Below are 15,107 nucleotides of genomic sequence, written 5' to 3' on the forward strand. Positions count from 1 at the left end.
GGTTCGTTGGGGGGGGGTCCAGCAGGAGGGGTTGGGTACCCTCCTGCCGGCGATCTTAGGGGAGGCCATTGGGAGGACCGGCAGGAGGGGTTGGGTACCCTTCTGCTGCGATTGGCAGGAAGGGTTGATCTGACAAATGAGGAGCACGGTGAAACACAGGTAAATAGCGGTTCCTAGAAGGGGGTACATTGGCCCGCGGGGACAAACCTGTTCACCGTTTCCGCGGTCGGTGAATGGCCTTGTCCCCGTCACCGCAGCGACTGCTAGTTTTCTTCCCCGTTTTCGGCGGTGACCCGCGGCTTAAATGCGGTGGCCGCGGGTAAACCGTCACCGTGTCATTCTCTAATATGTACCACATTAGAAGATACGCATGTGTAGGTTCCCTTCATGCTGAATGCTTTTCCCATGTGGGATCCAGTGAAATATGTTAGCACAGTTTGCAGCTTAGTATATTTCAGGGACGTCTGCTGTTCTTAGTAAGTTTTTGTTTCAGAGTAAGTGGCTACTTCGAGCATGTCATGATGAACCCATATTCTCTGCATGCTCTTTCCACAGGTAGAAGAGGATTGTCAGAGCTTTGACCTACCATTTGCCAGGAATGGGGTCAGTATAAAGAAAGACCTGAATAAAATTGAAGTTTCCAGTGTGGATGGAGTCACTCTGATATGTGACCTTCAGTTCACCGTCTGCAGTTTCACCTTGGATGGATGGCTTCATGGTTTGTTTATCTTATTATCAATTCTCTCTCCATTTCATAATACATAGTTTTAGGTCAGTGTATGGAACTAAGTGACTATCTATTAGACAACTAACCCAGAGATAATGATTATTTCTATGTACTCCCCAAGCATAGAGAACTTTTCACTAACAACTGCACAGCCCCCATAAATGATCAAACCAGATGTTCCCTATTAGTAATAATGAAAAGCTGAGCCAGAACCATTATTTCTAATCTAATCTAATCTAAACCTTAAGTTTATATACCGCATCATCTCCATGAGTATGGAGCTCGACACGGTTTACAAGAACTTAAAATAGTGGGTAGAGAAGAAGAAAAAGGATTACATGAACTTATGTGTAGAAGGGGGGAGAGAAAGGGGGGAAGGATAGAGCTACAATTTGCTGAAAAGCCGGGTTTTCAGTTGTTTGCGGAATAACTGAAGGGAGCTCAGGTTCCGCAGCGGGGAGGTGAGGTCGTTCCAAAGACCTGTGATTTTGAAGAGTGTTTGGAACTTCAATGTACATTTCATAGCTGTGCTAACTCAAGAAACAAATGCCCAAAAGAGAGTCACAGTTATTATTCTTTGCATCTCAGAGAGAGCGTGAACTCGAAGGTCTTGAGCATGCGCAGATGTTCAAGGCCCAGTAAACAAGAAGATGCAGATCTTCGGGCACCGGCATGTCCTGTGCGTTGGTGCCAGTGCCAGGTGGGGGTAAGCAGTGTGTTCGGGTGGGTGCTGGGGGATGCCAGATTGCAGCGGGGAAGGTCTTCATGAGCAGGTGGAGCAATGCCCGTTCCGGGGGGGGGGGGGGGGGGGGGGGGTTAGAGCAGCACCACTGGCCTCGGGGGGGTGGGAACGTATCAAGCAAGTTTCCCATAGTTCCTATGGGGAAACGCGCTTTGATATATGAGTATTTTGGTTTACGAGCATGCGTCTGGAACGAATTATGCTCGTAAACCAAGGTTCCACTGTGTATTATGCTTGTAAACCAAAATACTCATATATCAAAGCGAGTTTCCCCATAGGAACTAAGGGAAACTCGCTTGATATGTTCTCACCCACCACCACCTCCCGAGGCCAGCGGCGCTGCTCTATCCCCCCCCCCCCCGAGAACCCTCTGCGGTCCGGCACCCTCCCCCCCCCCGCCGCGATTCGGCATCCTCCCCCCCGCTGCCATGATCTGGCATCCCCCAGCTCCCATCCGAACACACTGCTTACCCCCACCTGGCACCGGCATATATATATATATATATATATATATATATATATATATATAGCTTAAACACAAGACTATGTTCCAAGTTTATATAGGGACTGATTCTATGAACTGTGCCTAAAACAAAAGTGCCAGCCAAGTATCAATCATGCTTAGGTGCCATTTACAGAATCATGGCTAGCGGTGCCTATGTAAAAACATAGGTGAGGATTTTAAAGGCCTATATTTTAGGCACCTACGTTTTTGGTGGCACCTAACTCATACTCCGACCATAGAAGCACCCACTTAGGTGTTAGGCACACATTCGAGTCTTATAAAAGATAGGCGCCTAGCGCACAATTAATTTTTTTAACCAATTATTGAGGATGTTAGGTGCCTAACTTAATTGGCAAATTACCCTTAATTTTAGGCGCCCTTTATAGAATCAGTCCCATACGGCCTATCAATGGAGGTTATCTAAGTGGCTACTTAAAAAACTGTGGAACCTCGGGGTGCAAGGGGATATCTACCGATGGATCAAACACTGGCTAGCGAGCAGGAAACAGAGGGTTGAAGTCAAGGGCCAATACTCAGATTGGCAATGGGTCACGAGCGGAGTTCCGCAGGGGTCGGTGCTGGGGCCTCTACTATTCAATATATTTATTAACGATCTGGAGACGGGGACAAAATGTGAGGTTATCAAATTTGCTGATGACACCAAACTCTGCAGCAGGGTTAGAAACACGGAAGACTGTGAAGACCTACAAAGGGACCTAACGAGACTGGAAGACTGGGCAAAAAAGTGGCAAATGAGTTTTAACGTAGAGAAATGCAAGGTCATGCATGTAGGGAAAAAGAACCCGATGTTCAACTACAAAATGGGGGGAACACTGCTAGGGGTGAGTAACCTGGAAAGGGACCTAGGGGTGATGGTCGACTCATCACTGAAACCATCGGCGCAATGTGTGACAGCCTCAAAGAAAGCAAACAGAATGCTGGGCATCATCAAAAAGGGTATCACAACATGGACGAAGGAAGTCATCATGCCGCTGTATCGCGCAATGGTGCGCCCGCACCTGGAGTACTGTGTTCAATACTGGTTGCCGTACCTCAAGAAGGACATGGCGGTACTCGAGGGAGTGCAGAGGAGGGCGACCAAGCTGATAAAAGGTATGGAAAATTTTCCATACGCTGACAGGTTAAAAATGCTGGGGCTGTTCTCCATGGAGAAGAGGAGACTTAGAGGGGACATGATAGAAACCTTCAAAATCCTTAAGGGCATAGAGAGAGTGAATAAGGACAGATTCTTCAAACTGTGGGGAGCCACAAACACTAGGGGTCACTCGGAGAAATTGAAAGGGGACAGGTTTAGAACAAATGCTAGAAAATTATTTTTTACACAGAGGGTGGTGGACACATGGAACGCACTTCCGGAGGAAGTGATAGGCCAGAACTCTGTACAGGGGTTCAAGAAGGGTTTGGATAGGTTCCTAGAGGATAAAGGGATAGAGGGGTACAGATAGAACTTGAGGTAGGTTATAGAAGTGGTCAGAAACCACTTCACAGGTCGCAGACCTGATGGGCCGCCGCGGGAGCGGACCGCTGGGCGAGATGGACCTCGGTCTGACCCAGTGGAGGCAACTTCTTATGTTCTTAGGTACTCAAGCATTTTTCCCTATATCCAGACAGGCTCACAATCTACCTAATGTACCTGGGGCAAAAGAGGATTAAGTGACTTGTCCAGGGTCACAAGAGCAGTGATGGGTTCGAACCCACAACCTTAATACAATCTGCCTCTAAGAAGCATGCTTCAAACTATTCTTTACTAATTTTAATATCCTCTATGTATAAAACTTAAGACTATACACTTCTCCCCCCGTATTCGCGGGGCTTAGGTGCAGAGTAGACCCGCAAATACAGAAAACTGCATATAACCTTTTCATAAGTTATTTGCGGTTTTCTATTAAAAACCCTCGGGAAAATGATGAAACCGTGAATAACTTCCAACACATCTTCCTTGTGCATACCGAGCGAGAACCTCCACAGAGCCAGAGTCAGACTTCCCCAACAACCGACCGTGCCAAAAAAGTCTAGGGCTCTGGCGTAGGATCAAGCTCCAAGCTTGTGTGCCAGGCTCAGTCTCGCCCACCCATCCTTTCAGGCGGTGGCATGCACTCCTACCTCAGCTCCCCTCCCCCCCACTCTTATTTATGGCAAACTGAGATGGACAACAAAGCAGCAGCGCCGAGCTCCAGGTCTGCTCCGCCCGCAACATGCCTGGCTTTTAGAGCAGCAGCAGCCGCCACAGCGTCCAGCTCTTCCCGTGAGAACCGGGTAAGTGGAAGGCTCCCTGCCCGTTCCCTGTCCTCCAGTTCAGCTCTCAGTCCTCACGCACTTGGTATTCCAGCCCTTTCCCTTGTGCTCTTTCTCTGCCTCGCACTCCCCCTGCACTCATGGATGATGTAATTTGGGGAAGGAGTCAGCGTGAGAAAAATCGCGAATAAGCAAAATCGCGAGTACTGAAACCACAAATATGGGGGAGAAAGGTACATTTAAAAGACAGAGGGTCTTACCAGTGCTTAGTGTCCCTTTATGACCATTATATGTGAAATCCAAAGTTACAGAACCTACTAATACCTAGTGATATTCAATATCAATGGCCTCTAAACAAGAAAGAAAAAAAAATCATTCAAAATTTGATAATAAACAGAACTCATAGCAGCATGGACACTCACTGTTCTCAATTTAAACAACAAACAGAAGCTGTGCATGATGGGAAGGTTTCGTGAAAAAAAGGGGGGAGGGAAGCTATTGCAAACCATTCTCTCAAAAAAAACAAAAAAAAAAAACAACTTGAATCAATTTCTTGACCCATCTTGGATCCGTTTCTATTGCATCACTGCTGGTGCTGAACTAAAGAGTCTTGCTGTGGTTTGCTCTCTTTTTTTTTTTTTTTTTAAATTAGTGCACATTAAATTGCTAGTCTTTTTCAGTTCTCATTTTCATTTTGATCCAGCTTTTTTTTTTTTTAATTTCTTTATTCATTTTAAAAACTAACATCAAGTGCAACATATTATCAAACATTGTACAAACAGCACTTAATTCCATCAAATGATATAATAAATACATATCCCTTCCAACCCCCACCCATCCTGGACATGTATAATCAAAGGGCTAAAACTAATAATCAATCTTTACAAAATTTTGTCAATGGGTCCCAAACCTCCTTGAATTTCTTATAATGTCTCAATTGTATTGCACTCATACGTTCAAATTTATAAGTTTGAGACAAGGATTCCCACCAAAAACTGTAGTTTAATCTGTCCCAATTTTTTAAAATGAGCTGTCTATTATTACATGAAGTTATTGGACTCTTTTGGTCCAGCTTAGCACGTCATTGTTTTCTCTCTTTCCTACTGGTTATCAATACGTTCACAGTGATGATTATTTCTCACATGACTGGAGTTTGATGGCACTATAATTGTACTTTGCTGCTATACTAACCCTCCTTTTACTTCTAGGCATCTCAGCTGGCCTTTTTGGAACCAATGATAATGAAGCAAGAAATGAATTTATGCTTCCAGACCACTTGTACACAGACAGTGCCCAGGACTTCACTCAGAACTGGCAGGTACTTAAAACATGTAGAAGGTCTTTTTAGAACAGAGCTCTTAAATGGGCTAAACACACAGGTGTATAAGTTACATCTATTTTCAAAAGGCAGCATATGTACCTGTGTGCTTTTTAGAAGATAGCTTACATGAAAGCTCTTGTACAATTATACTATACTAGCTGATGCCCCGGCGTTGCACGGGTATTTAAGTATAGCAAAAACACTGTAAATGGATTCAAATAAAGATACTTTATAGTGGTGAATGAAATTATTTTTTTACAGCTTTATAAAAAGTACAATATTCAAATTATAATGTGAAATATTTGACAAAATGAATACAATACAACTAACACAAAACTTGATTATAAACAACATTTTTAGTTTCACCTCCAGGAGCAAGAACATATAAATTCTTGGGTGAACCCATCCTTGAGGAAGCAACATAGAGTTGTCCATGGGAAAAACAGGGGGATCTTAAATCCACTCCACAGTATGTAATAGTCTGTCCCTGTGATTTGTTGATTGTGATAGAGAATGCAAGTCTCACTGGAATTTGCAATCTCTTAAACTGAAAAGGAAGATGTGTTGCAAGTTTCGTTCAAATCGGGCAAGCTGTTTTTGCGTTGGCAGCTTTTTACAATTTTTCCATTGACATGAATGGGTGAAATCTGATTTTCTGTTTGTAGCTCCACCAACGTCTGCAGGTGGGCCGCGAGACCCCCAGAACATATCACCCCAGGTAGTGAGGGATCTGCATACCAAGTTTCGTTCAAATCGGGCAAGCCGTTTTTGCGTTGGCAGCTTTTTACATTTTTTCCATTGACATGAATGGGTGAAATCTGATTTTCAGTTTGTAGCTCCGCCCACATGTGCAGGTGGGCCGCGAGACCCCCAGAACATATCACCCCAGGTAGTGAGGGATCTGCATACCAAGTTTCGTTCAAATCGGGCAAGCCGTTTTTGTGTTGGCTGCTTTTTACATTTTTTCCATTGACATGAATGGGTGAAATCTGATTTTCTGTTTGTAGCTCCGCCCATGTGTGCAGGTGGGCCGCGAGACCCCCAGAACATATCACCCCAGGTAGTGAGGGATCTGCATACCAAGTTTCGTTCAAATCGGGCAAGCCGTTTTTGCGTTGGCAGCTTTTTACATTTTTTCCATTGACATGAATGGGTGAAATCTGATTTTCTGTTTGTAGCTTCGCCCACGTGTGCAGGTGGGCCGCGAGACCCCCAGAACATATCACCCCAGGTAGTGAGGGATCTGCATACCAAGTTTCGTTCAAATCGGGCAAGCCGTTTTTGCGTTGGCAGCTTTTTACATTTTTTCCATTGACATGAATGGGTGAAATCTGATTTTCTGTTTGTAGCTCCGCCCACGTGTGCAGGTGGGCTGCGAGACCCCAAGAACATATCACCCCAGGTAGTGAGGGATCTGCATACCAAGTTTCGTTCAAATCGGTCAAGCCGTTTTTGAATTACTGTGAGAATGGCATCTTTTTACATTTTTTCCATTGATATGAATGGGTGAAATCCGATTTTCTGCTTGTAGCTCGGCCAACGTGTGCAGGTGGGCCGCAAGACCCCCAGAACATATCACCCCAGGTAGTGAGGGATCTGCATACCAAGTTTCGTTCAAATCGGTCAAGCCGTTTTTGAATTACTGTGAGAATGGCATCTTTTTACATTTTTTCCATTGACATAAATGGGTGAAATGTGATTTTCTGTTTGTAGCTCCGCCCATGTGTTCAGGTGGCCCGCGAGACCCCCAGAACATATCACCCCAGGTAGTGAGGGATCTGCATACCAAGTTTCGTTCAAATCGGTCAAGCCGTTTTTGCGTGATCGCGGCACATACACACACACATACATACACACACACATACATACACACACACATACATACCTCCAATTTTATATATATAGATTAGGTGTGGGAGAAATATTTTTTTTTCCATACGATTACTGTATAGTAACTGTAATTCTATTACAAAATTATTCTGAAAGGGAATTAACCTCACTGGCATATGCTCCCCTCCTGCCCTGTTGTTAATAAAAAATACTTATAGTTCTTAAAACAGGGACTTAACTTTTAGATCCCGGGCAGGGTTTGTTGAAAATAGGCAGTGAAAGTCGTTGTTACTCAATCTTTCCTGCTGCCGTGGTGAGCTTGTGAATCATAGAGCTGCAACATTACACTAGTCCACAGCCCTGACGCAGCCTGAGGGCGAAACGGACAGCTAACTTAACGTTGGCGAAGGGATTAGCAGAGACAGCAGGAAAGATTGAGTAACAACGACTTTCACTGCCTATTTTCAACAAACCCTGCCTGGGATCCAAAAGTTAAGTCCCTGTTTTAAGAACTTTAAGTATTTTTGATTAACAACAGGGCAGGAGGGGAGCATGAGCCATTGAGGTTGATTCCCTTTCTAGTGTGATTGTAAAACACATACAACACACGGGGGATCTGAGGCTCAGCCCCTTTGATAGTAACTAAAAAGGATTTAAGTTCAGAACTTGGACTAAGAAAATTGAAATGACATTTGAGAAGGGTATTTTTTGAAATGAACTCCAGTTCTCCCAGATCTTGGTAATGCAGAATTCAGACAAATTTCTTCCATTCATTTCAAATTGTTAATTCCCAAATGTAAAGCCCCTTCCTGTAGCTTTATGTGATAACATGCTTTAAGAAGGTACTGTTTGTTTTATGCAGGTGAACAGCCAGTGCAGCTCCACCCGGGTGAAATCAAAGATTTGTTCTGCTGCCGTTCATACAAAAATCTGTAAAACTCTGTTCCAGGAAGCTCATTCTCCACTTCGAAACTGCTTCAGAGTTGTAAGTTCAATATTTCTAGGACATTAAAGTATTCTTTTTATCCTAAGGCTGCTCTATGGAACATAAGAATTGCCACTGATGGGTCAGACCAGTGGTCCATCGTGCCCAGCAGTCCGCTCACGCAGCGGCCCTCTAGTCTAAGACCAGCACCCTAACTGAGACTAGCCCTACCAGCGCACGTTCTTGTTCAGCAGAAACTTGTCTAACTTTGTCTTGAATCCTTGGAGGGTGTTTTCCCCTATAACAGCCTCTGGAATAGCGTTCCAGCTTTCTACGACTCTCTGGGTGAAGAACTTCCTTACGTTTGCACGGAATCTATTCCCTTTCAACTTCAGAGAGTGCCCTCTTGTTCTCCCTACCTTGGAGAGGGTGAACAACCTGTCCTTATCTACTAAGTCTATCCCCTTCAGTACCTTGAATGTTTTGATCATGTCTCCTCTCAATCTCCTCTGTTTGAGGGAGAAGAGGCTCAGTTTCTCTAATCTTTCGCTGTACGACAGAGAAACTGGGCCTCTTCTCCCTCGAACTCTACTGAACCACATTATCAAGGCACCTGCTGGCCAGTCTCAGTCATTAAATGCTAAATAAGGAAAAGGAGGAGAGACAGACCAGAACAATATGAAGGACTTCATTTTTGCTGGGGGTTATACTTTCCAACAATACCATCTCATATTGTATGTGTAGGTATCACCACATCCATATTTGGTACAAGGTCCCATAGCCAAAAGTTCTGGCAATGCACATTTAGAGTTTATTTAGTTATAGCCCCCCTTTAGCAAGGTGGGTTATAGTAAGTATGGCAAAGCAAGCATAAATACACACACATAAATTTCATCCACAGGACCACTCCTACAGACTAAACCACTACCAATAACATATGTTATACAAATTGTTGGAGCTTTATGAAAAGATTGTTGTGGAAGCCTTTATATTAACTACTGCAAGTAGTGAAAAGATTCTCCACAAATCTATGGGGCAAGGTTATAGTTGCCCCTCTATGTTACTTGTCAACACTGTATTAACGCAGCAGTTGCCCTCTTCTTGTAATTGTGAATTTATAAAACGGTAGTGCTTTGCCTTAATTTGGTTATGCTAACATACAAACAAAACTTTATCTTGCTTTAGGTGGATTCTGCACCCTTCTACAACATGTGCTTACATGACACATGTGGATCTAATCAGCTGAAAGCAACCTGCAGCCTGGTGGCAGCATTTATCCACTTGTGCAACAGAAACTTTGTGCCCCTTGAAATGCCTTACCAATGTGGTATGTTCCACTTCAGTTACAGCAAAGAAATTGCATGCTTCTTGAAATTAATGCATGTGTCATTATTCCTACAGCCCAAAAGCAGCTGATAATAGCAGGAAACCCCCCCCCTGCCCAAGGCTACTTTTTAAAGTAAAGAATCAATAGTTCTGAGGGGCAGGAACAAGGCCCAATTGCTCCTGCTCACTCTGGCACTTTCAGTAAAGTGGCATTCAAAGTCAGTCATGCCATGTTACTGAAGGTAATAGACTGGACCAGATCAACTGGGCCTTTGCTCCTGCCAGAAGACCACCCCTGGACTATCAATCCTGTCAAAATACAGGCCCTGGGGGATTGGGGGGAGGTGTCCAGTTCCTGCTCTGCCAGCCCAGGAACATCAGGCCACTGTTTTAGAGCCTAAGACTATGATTTTAGAGGCCCTAATGTGACTTATGATATATCACCTGTACTTAAAAAGTATAGCTATCTACTACTTAGAAATTAATCACTACTTACAAGGAACAAAGGCCCAAAACAATGTGCTTTTTAGAAAAAAGCTCTTGAACCATTCTGTAAAGTACTGTGAAAATTTTTGATGTTGGAACTTGGACATCCCTTACCAGATATAGAAAGCTAAACTCAAAATTGGGCTTTGTATGTTTTTTCCTTGAGGTCTAGAAGAAAGTCATTTAAACCAGTACTTTTGCCATCTTCTTAGGATACACCCAGGCAGCTGGCTTTTCAAAATATTCACAGTAAATATGTATACAGTACAGAGGCACACATGATCATTGTAGATAATCCTGCAAAAACTGAGGATAGCTTAAGGCGAGGGCAGAGTATCACTGGTTTAGACAATGCAGTGCCTTAAATAAGCACAAAAAAAAAAGTCAGCACCAATGACACTTATAACACAGTATTCCAGGAAAGGTTGCAATGATGCTTTCATGTGTTAAGACTTAAGGGATCATGGTTCTTGGCAACCTATTTCTCAGTTTTCCCTTGTTCTGTGTATAACCAGAGTAAAGCCTTGCTCTCAACCTTCCATTCGCATTTGCCATTAAGAGGGCAAACCTATATTTCCAAAAAATGCTAATAGGCAGCAGAACTCTAAGAACATTGTTGTCTTACAGTAGTAAATTATATAATTTTGTTTCTTTCCAGCTTGAGAGCTAACATCATGGAGCAGCTATTGGTCTGGAGGATCAGCAAGTACTTCAGTTTTATATGTTCTGTTGCTATAAAGTTCTGCCCCAGCAGGAAGAAGCAAGAAAGAAGGCAGCAAAGGTGTCTCTGTATAAATAACATCCAGCTGTGTGAAATCTCTGAATACATAAATAGGACTTGTCATAACAGAGCCCAAAGGGACAGTGACTGATCCTCAAACCTTTGCTGCTGGGTGGTCCTGACCTAGACTAACACTACACAGCCATATTTGCCCTGTGGAGGGTACATCAAGAGGAATTATTAAGCATGACATTGTTTGGTGCTGAATAGTATAAGCTAGATTCCCTGACTGACAAATGTTAATGGACGGTACCTAACTCTTGGTTCAGTGAACTCCTTTTGTTAAAACCTTACCCAGTGTATCTTTGATTAAAGAAAATTTCTGCTAACCTCTACAGTACTATTTATACTGTAGATAGCCTAAAATTTATTATAAAACTACTTTTCCCTCAGACTTTAACTAAAATCATTTAAGCTGATAGTTAGATACAAAAGATTACTACAACAGTTCATTTGATATACCTAACCTTTAGGACTGATTTATAATAGCAGAATGTGTCATTTCATAGGTAAAAATACAATACATAACATAATTCAAATAAAACTAAAACAGAATAAAGTAGCACTATAGAAAATACTTGGTAAATAAGTGTAGGTTGACATCTCCGGACATGCTCTGGCCTCACAGGTGAATCTGGCCAGCATACATCACCCCTGTGGGCTGCTTTGAGAGCTTAGGTAGTTCTCAGTGACAAGGGTATCAACTCAGCGTTGAGGGTCTTCACTGCCCTTCTTGCTTCTGAGGGGCAAGAGAATCTCATTTCTTCTAGTATGAGAGAGTCCATCTTCTCAGATAATTCCTCTCATTTCCTCATTCATTGGTGTTTCTTAGCCTTAGTTGTGCTGGTTCTCTTTCATGCAAATAGGTAATCATTCATTGCTGCTATGCCCAATCTTCCAAATAGGGTCTGGTAGAAAGGAGGTCCTTCTGTTCCTCCTATGTGGTTTGTGACAGGATATACACCCCATAGTATATAACCTATATATATTATCCCGAGTGGTCTATAAACACAATACCAAATTTAAGTGACTAACTCCACTCAATAGGACGCAGCGGATGGAAATACTGACCCGCGAAACGCTGGCCGCGTCGGCATGTTTTTGAGTTAATATTGCCCCGGCATTTCTTCAGGCTACTACCGCCTTCAGATAAGTGGTGTTTTTTTTTTAAAATTAAAGGCTGTTTTTCTATAAATAATCTTAAAGTCACTTTTCTCAGTGTCATGGATTAGTGCGCTGAAATTGAAGAAAAGATAAAAAGACAGAATGCATATAGGAGATATTTTTAGCCTTAAGAGGGGTTGTTGGTTTAAAAAAAGCAATGAAAAACAAAATAATAAAAATTTTATAAAAATGTTTTATAAAAAAGTTTATTGTTGAGTTTCAATAAATAAGTTTAACAGGTTTTTGGCCAATGATTGGAGCAAGGAGCTGAGAAGCTACGCTGATTCATTCAGTATATGACTGTGCATAGGCTCCATCTCTGAGGCCTTTTCCTGGATTAGTTTGTAGAGTCTTTGCACTTTTCCTATTGAGTGGAGTTAGTCACTTAAAATAGGATATACACCCCATCATAATAATCAAGCCTTCAGAAGTTTTCTGAATTTTTAATACAGTTAATTCACACCTGATGTACCACTACAACCTATTTCTGTAACAATACTTTCTAGTTCTAGAAGTGACCTGGATAGCTTACAACTATCCCATACGCAAAGTTCGTCTCGACTTTCACATTGTACAAATGAATAAATTGGCTTACCTTTACAGTGCTATCAGAAATGTATCTTATTACAGTAGCCCCCCCCCCCCCCCCATAGCCATAGAATCAGTTTCCATAGTTTCAGTGATTTGTGGTATACTACAGTCCAAAAACATTGAATGGAAATTTCAAGAAACTGCACTCATTCTAAGTTACATGGTAAAACATTCCTGCCTCATCATGCTCAGTATCAGTCGCTTCTGTCCTGGCTGTCTCTCCTGCCCTCTTCTGCCCTTTAAAACATGGGCTCGCAATGCTTTTTTGCAGAGCAAGCCCGTGATTTTAAATCCACTGCCGTCACTGCCATCGGGCCCGACGCTACCCACCCGGTCCCGGCAAATATGGCAGAAGGGATGTCAACTCCCTCCTGCCATCATGAAACCACCATTGCCGGGCCTGGCCCGGCCCGCTCCTGCCATATCTTCAACTACTAACTCCCCTCCCAATAAGTACTCCTGAACCCCCAAAAAAATTTGCCTCGCAGCTGCACCAAAAACAATTATGGCAGGAGGGTTCCCACTCTCTACTTCCATCGGTCCCACTCAAAAACTAAGGTAACAGCAGGAGGGATGCCAACTCCCTGATGCCAACCCCCCCCCCGGACACCCCCTCCCACCCCCCTCCCCATACTTTTAACGGAGGAGGGGTGCTCAATCCCTCCCGTAACAAATCTGAGGCCTTAGGCCAGGGGTCTCAAAGTCTCTCATTGAGGGCCGCAATCCAGTCGGGTTTTCAGGATTTCCCCAATGAATATGCATGAGATCTATGTGCATGCACTGCTTTCAATGCATATTCATTGGGGAAATCCTGAAAACCCGACTGGATTGCGGCCCTCAAGGAGGGACTTTGAGATCCCTGCTTTAGGCCATGCCCCGATGCATTGTGTGATGCATGCAGTGGGGCCTAAGGCCCTGATTGACTGAGGCGCCTCGGGCACTTGTTGGGAGGGGGGTTAGTAGTTCTAAATATGCCATAATTTTTCTAAATGCGGCTGTGGGACAAATTTTTTTTGGGGGGGTTCAGGTTACTTGTTGGGGTGGGGTGTTAATTTTTTTTTTAATCGGGCAGCTATTTTGCATGTTTAAAACACATAAAATATCTGCCCGATTAAAAAAAAATTTTTTTAAGCTGGCAGAAGCCCTCACAGTAGTGTCAGGAGGTTGTTTCTCCTGTCACTACTGTCAGGGCTTTAGCAATCCGTGCAGTCATTTGAGGGCGTGCCTCCGATCGCCCCCATTTGCATGCAGATGGTTGGTGAATCAGTCGGCCTGCCTCCAATAGCACATGGATCGGATTAGTGAATCTAGCTCAATGAGTGTAACTGGGTGCTTTACTCACATCCAGTTAGCCTCTGCATTCATTGCCACATTATCACTTCATAATTGCCCCAAAGCACAAAAGAAGTGATACTGGCAGTTCTAAGAGAAGCAGTGAAGTGCTTTCCATCAATGAAAAAGTTCTAATTCTTAACTTGATAATCGTATGCCAAAAAAGTGTGGTCCAGCTTTGCTATGGCAGCTCAAACTGCAAAAGTTACATCTCTATAGTGTATGATAAAGTGGTAGTTAAGATGGAAAAAGCATTAAATTTGTGGGTTAAAGATATGAACGTGATACAACAAAATGCCTTACGCTTATTAAGAAAGAATTCACTAAAGGCACCAAGCCATTTCCAGCAAATAAGAGATGGATGCATAGATTCGGGAATAGGTATAATTTGAAAAAATATTTTAAAAATACTGGAGAGAGACGCTCTGCAAATGAAGAAGCTGGTGCTCTCCAGTTAACAGAGAAAAGTATGCTATTAAGTATCAACTGCATAGTAGATAAGCAATGCAGTTAGCTACCGTATTTTCCCGAAAATAAGACAGTCTTATATTCATTTGGGGCCCAAAAAAGGCACAAGGTCTTATTTACGTGTGGGGCTTATTTTTCATGTACATGATCATCTCTCCTTTCCTCTCCTTCACCCCAATTCTTCCTCTTTGCTTTCCCCCACATGTGCAACATCTATCTTCCCCTTGTGCCTTCTCTACAGCATCTTTCTATCCTTCCCATCCCTCTATGCAGCAGAACCCTTGCCTCATTTCCATCTTTCCCTTCCACCCACCTGTGTAGCAGAACCCTTGCCCAGCTTCCATCCTTCCCTCCCTCGTGCAGCCGAACCCCTGCTGACCCTCCATCTTCCCTTCCAACCGATCCCCGTCGACCGCAATGACATCATCAGTACACAGACAGCCCCAGCGAGTAGGTCGCGAAGCAGCTTGTGAGTGCTACTAGCCCGATGCTCCTCTGCAGCAAAGTATTTATGGTTGCGGTCAGCAGGGATTGGTTGGGAGTGAAGGATGGAGGGTCAGTGGGGGTTCAAGTGCGGGGGAAGCGCAGCTGCCTACGACTAGGGCTTATTTACAGGGGTAGGGCTTATATTAAGACCTACCCCGAAAATCACG

At 43.5% G+C, this 15,107-nt stretch overlaps 1 protein-coding gene across 4 annotated transcripts in view; it reads left to right on the forward strand.

The window, feature by feature from the left end:
- Positions 1–12,663, forward strand: part of LOC117369188 — a 293,723-nt gene extending 281,060 nt beyond the window's left edge. For all 4 annotated transcript variants that reach the window (XM_033963324.1, XM_033963325.1, XM_033963326.1 and 1 more), the window contains 5 exons: positions 556–718; positions 5,439–5,548; positions 8,244–8,366; positions 9,492–9,633; positions 10,777–12,663. In XM_033963324.1, coding sequence (XP_033819215.1) covers positions 556–718; positions 5,439–5,548; positions 8,244–8,366; positions 9,492–9,633; positions 10,777–10,781 — 543 coding nt within the window. In that variant the 3' untranslated portion in view covers positions 10,782–12,663. The remainder of the gene's footprint in view (positions 1–555; positions 719–5,438; positions 5,549–8,243; positions 8,367–9,491; positions 9,634–10,776) is intronic.
- The last annotated feature ends 2,444 nt before the right edge of the window (positions 12,664–15,107 follow it).

This window comes from Geotrypetes seraphini, chromosome 11, assembly GCF_902459505.1.
Source record: "Geotrypetes seraphini chromosome 11, aGeoSer1.1, whole genome shotgun sequence".
Classification (NCBI taxonomy): Eukaryota; Metazoa; Chordata; class Amphibia; order Gymnophiona; family Dermophiidae; genus Geotrypetes; species Geotrypetes seraphini.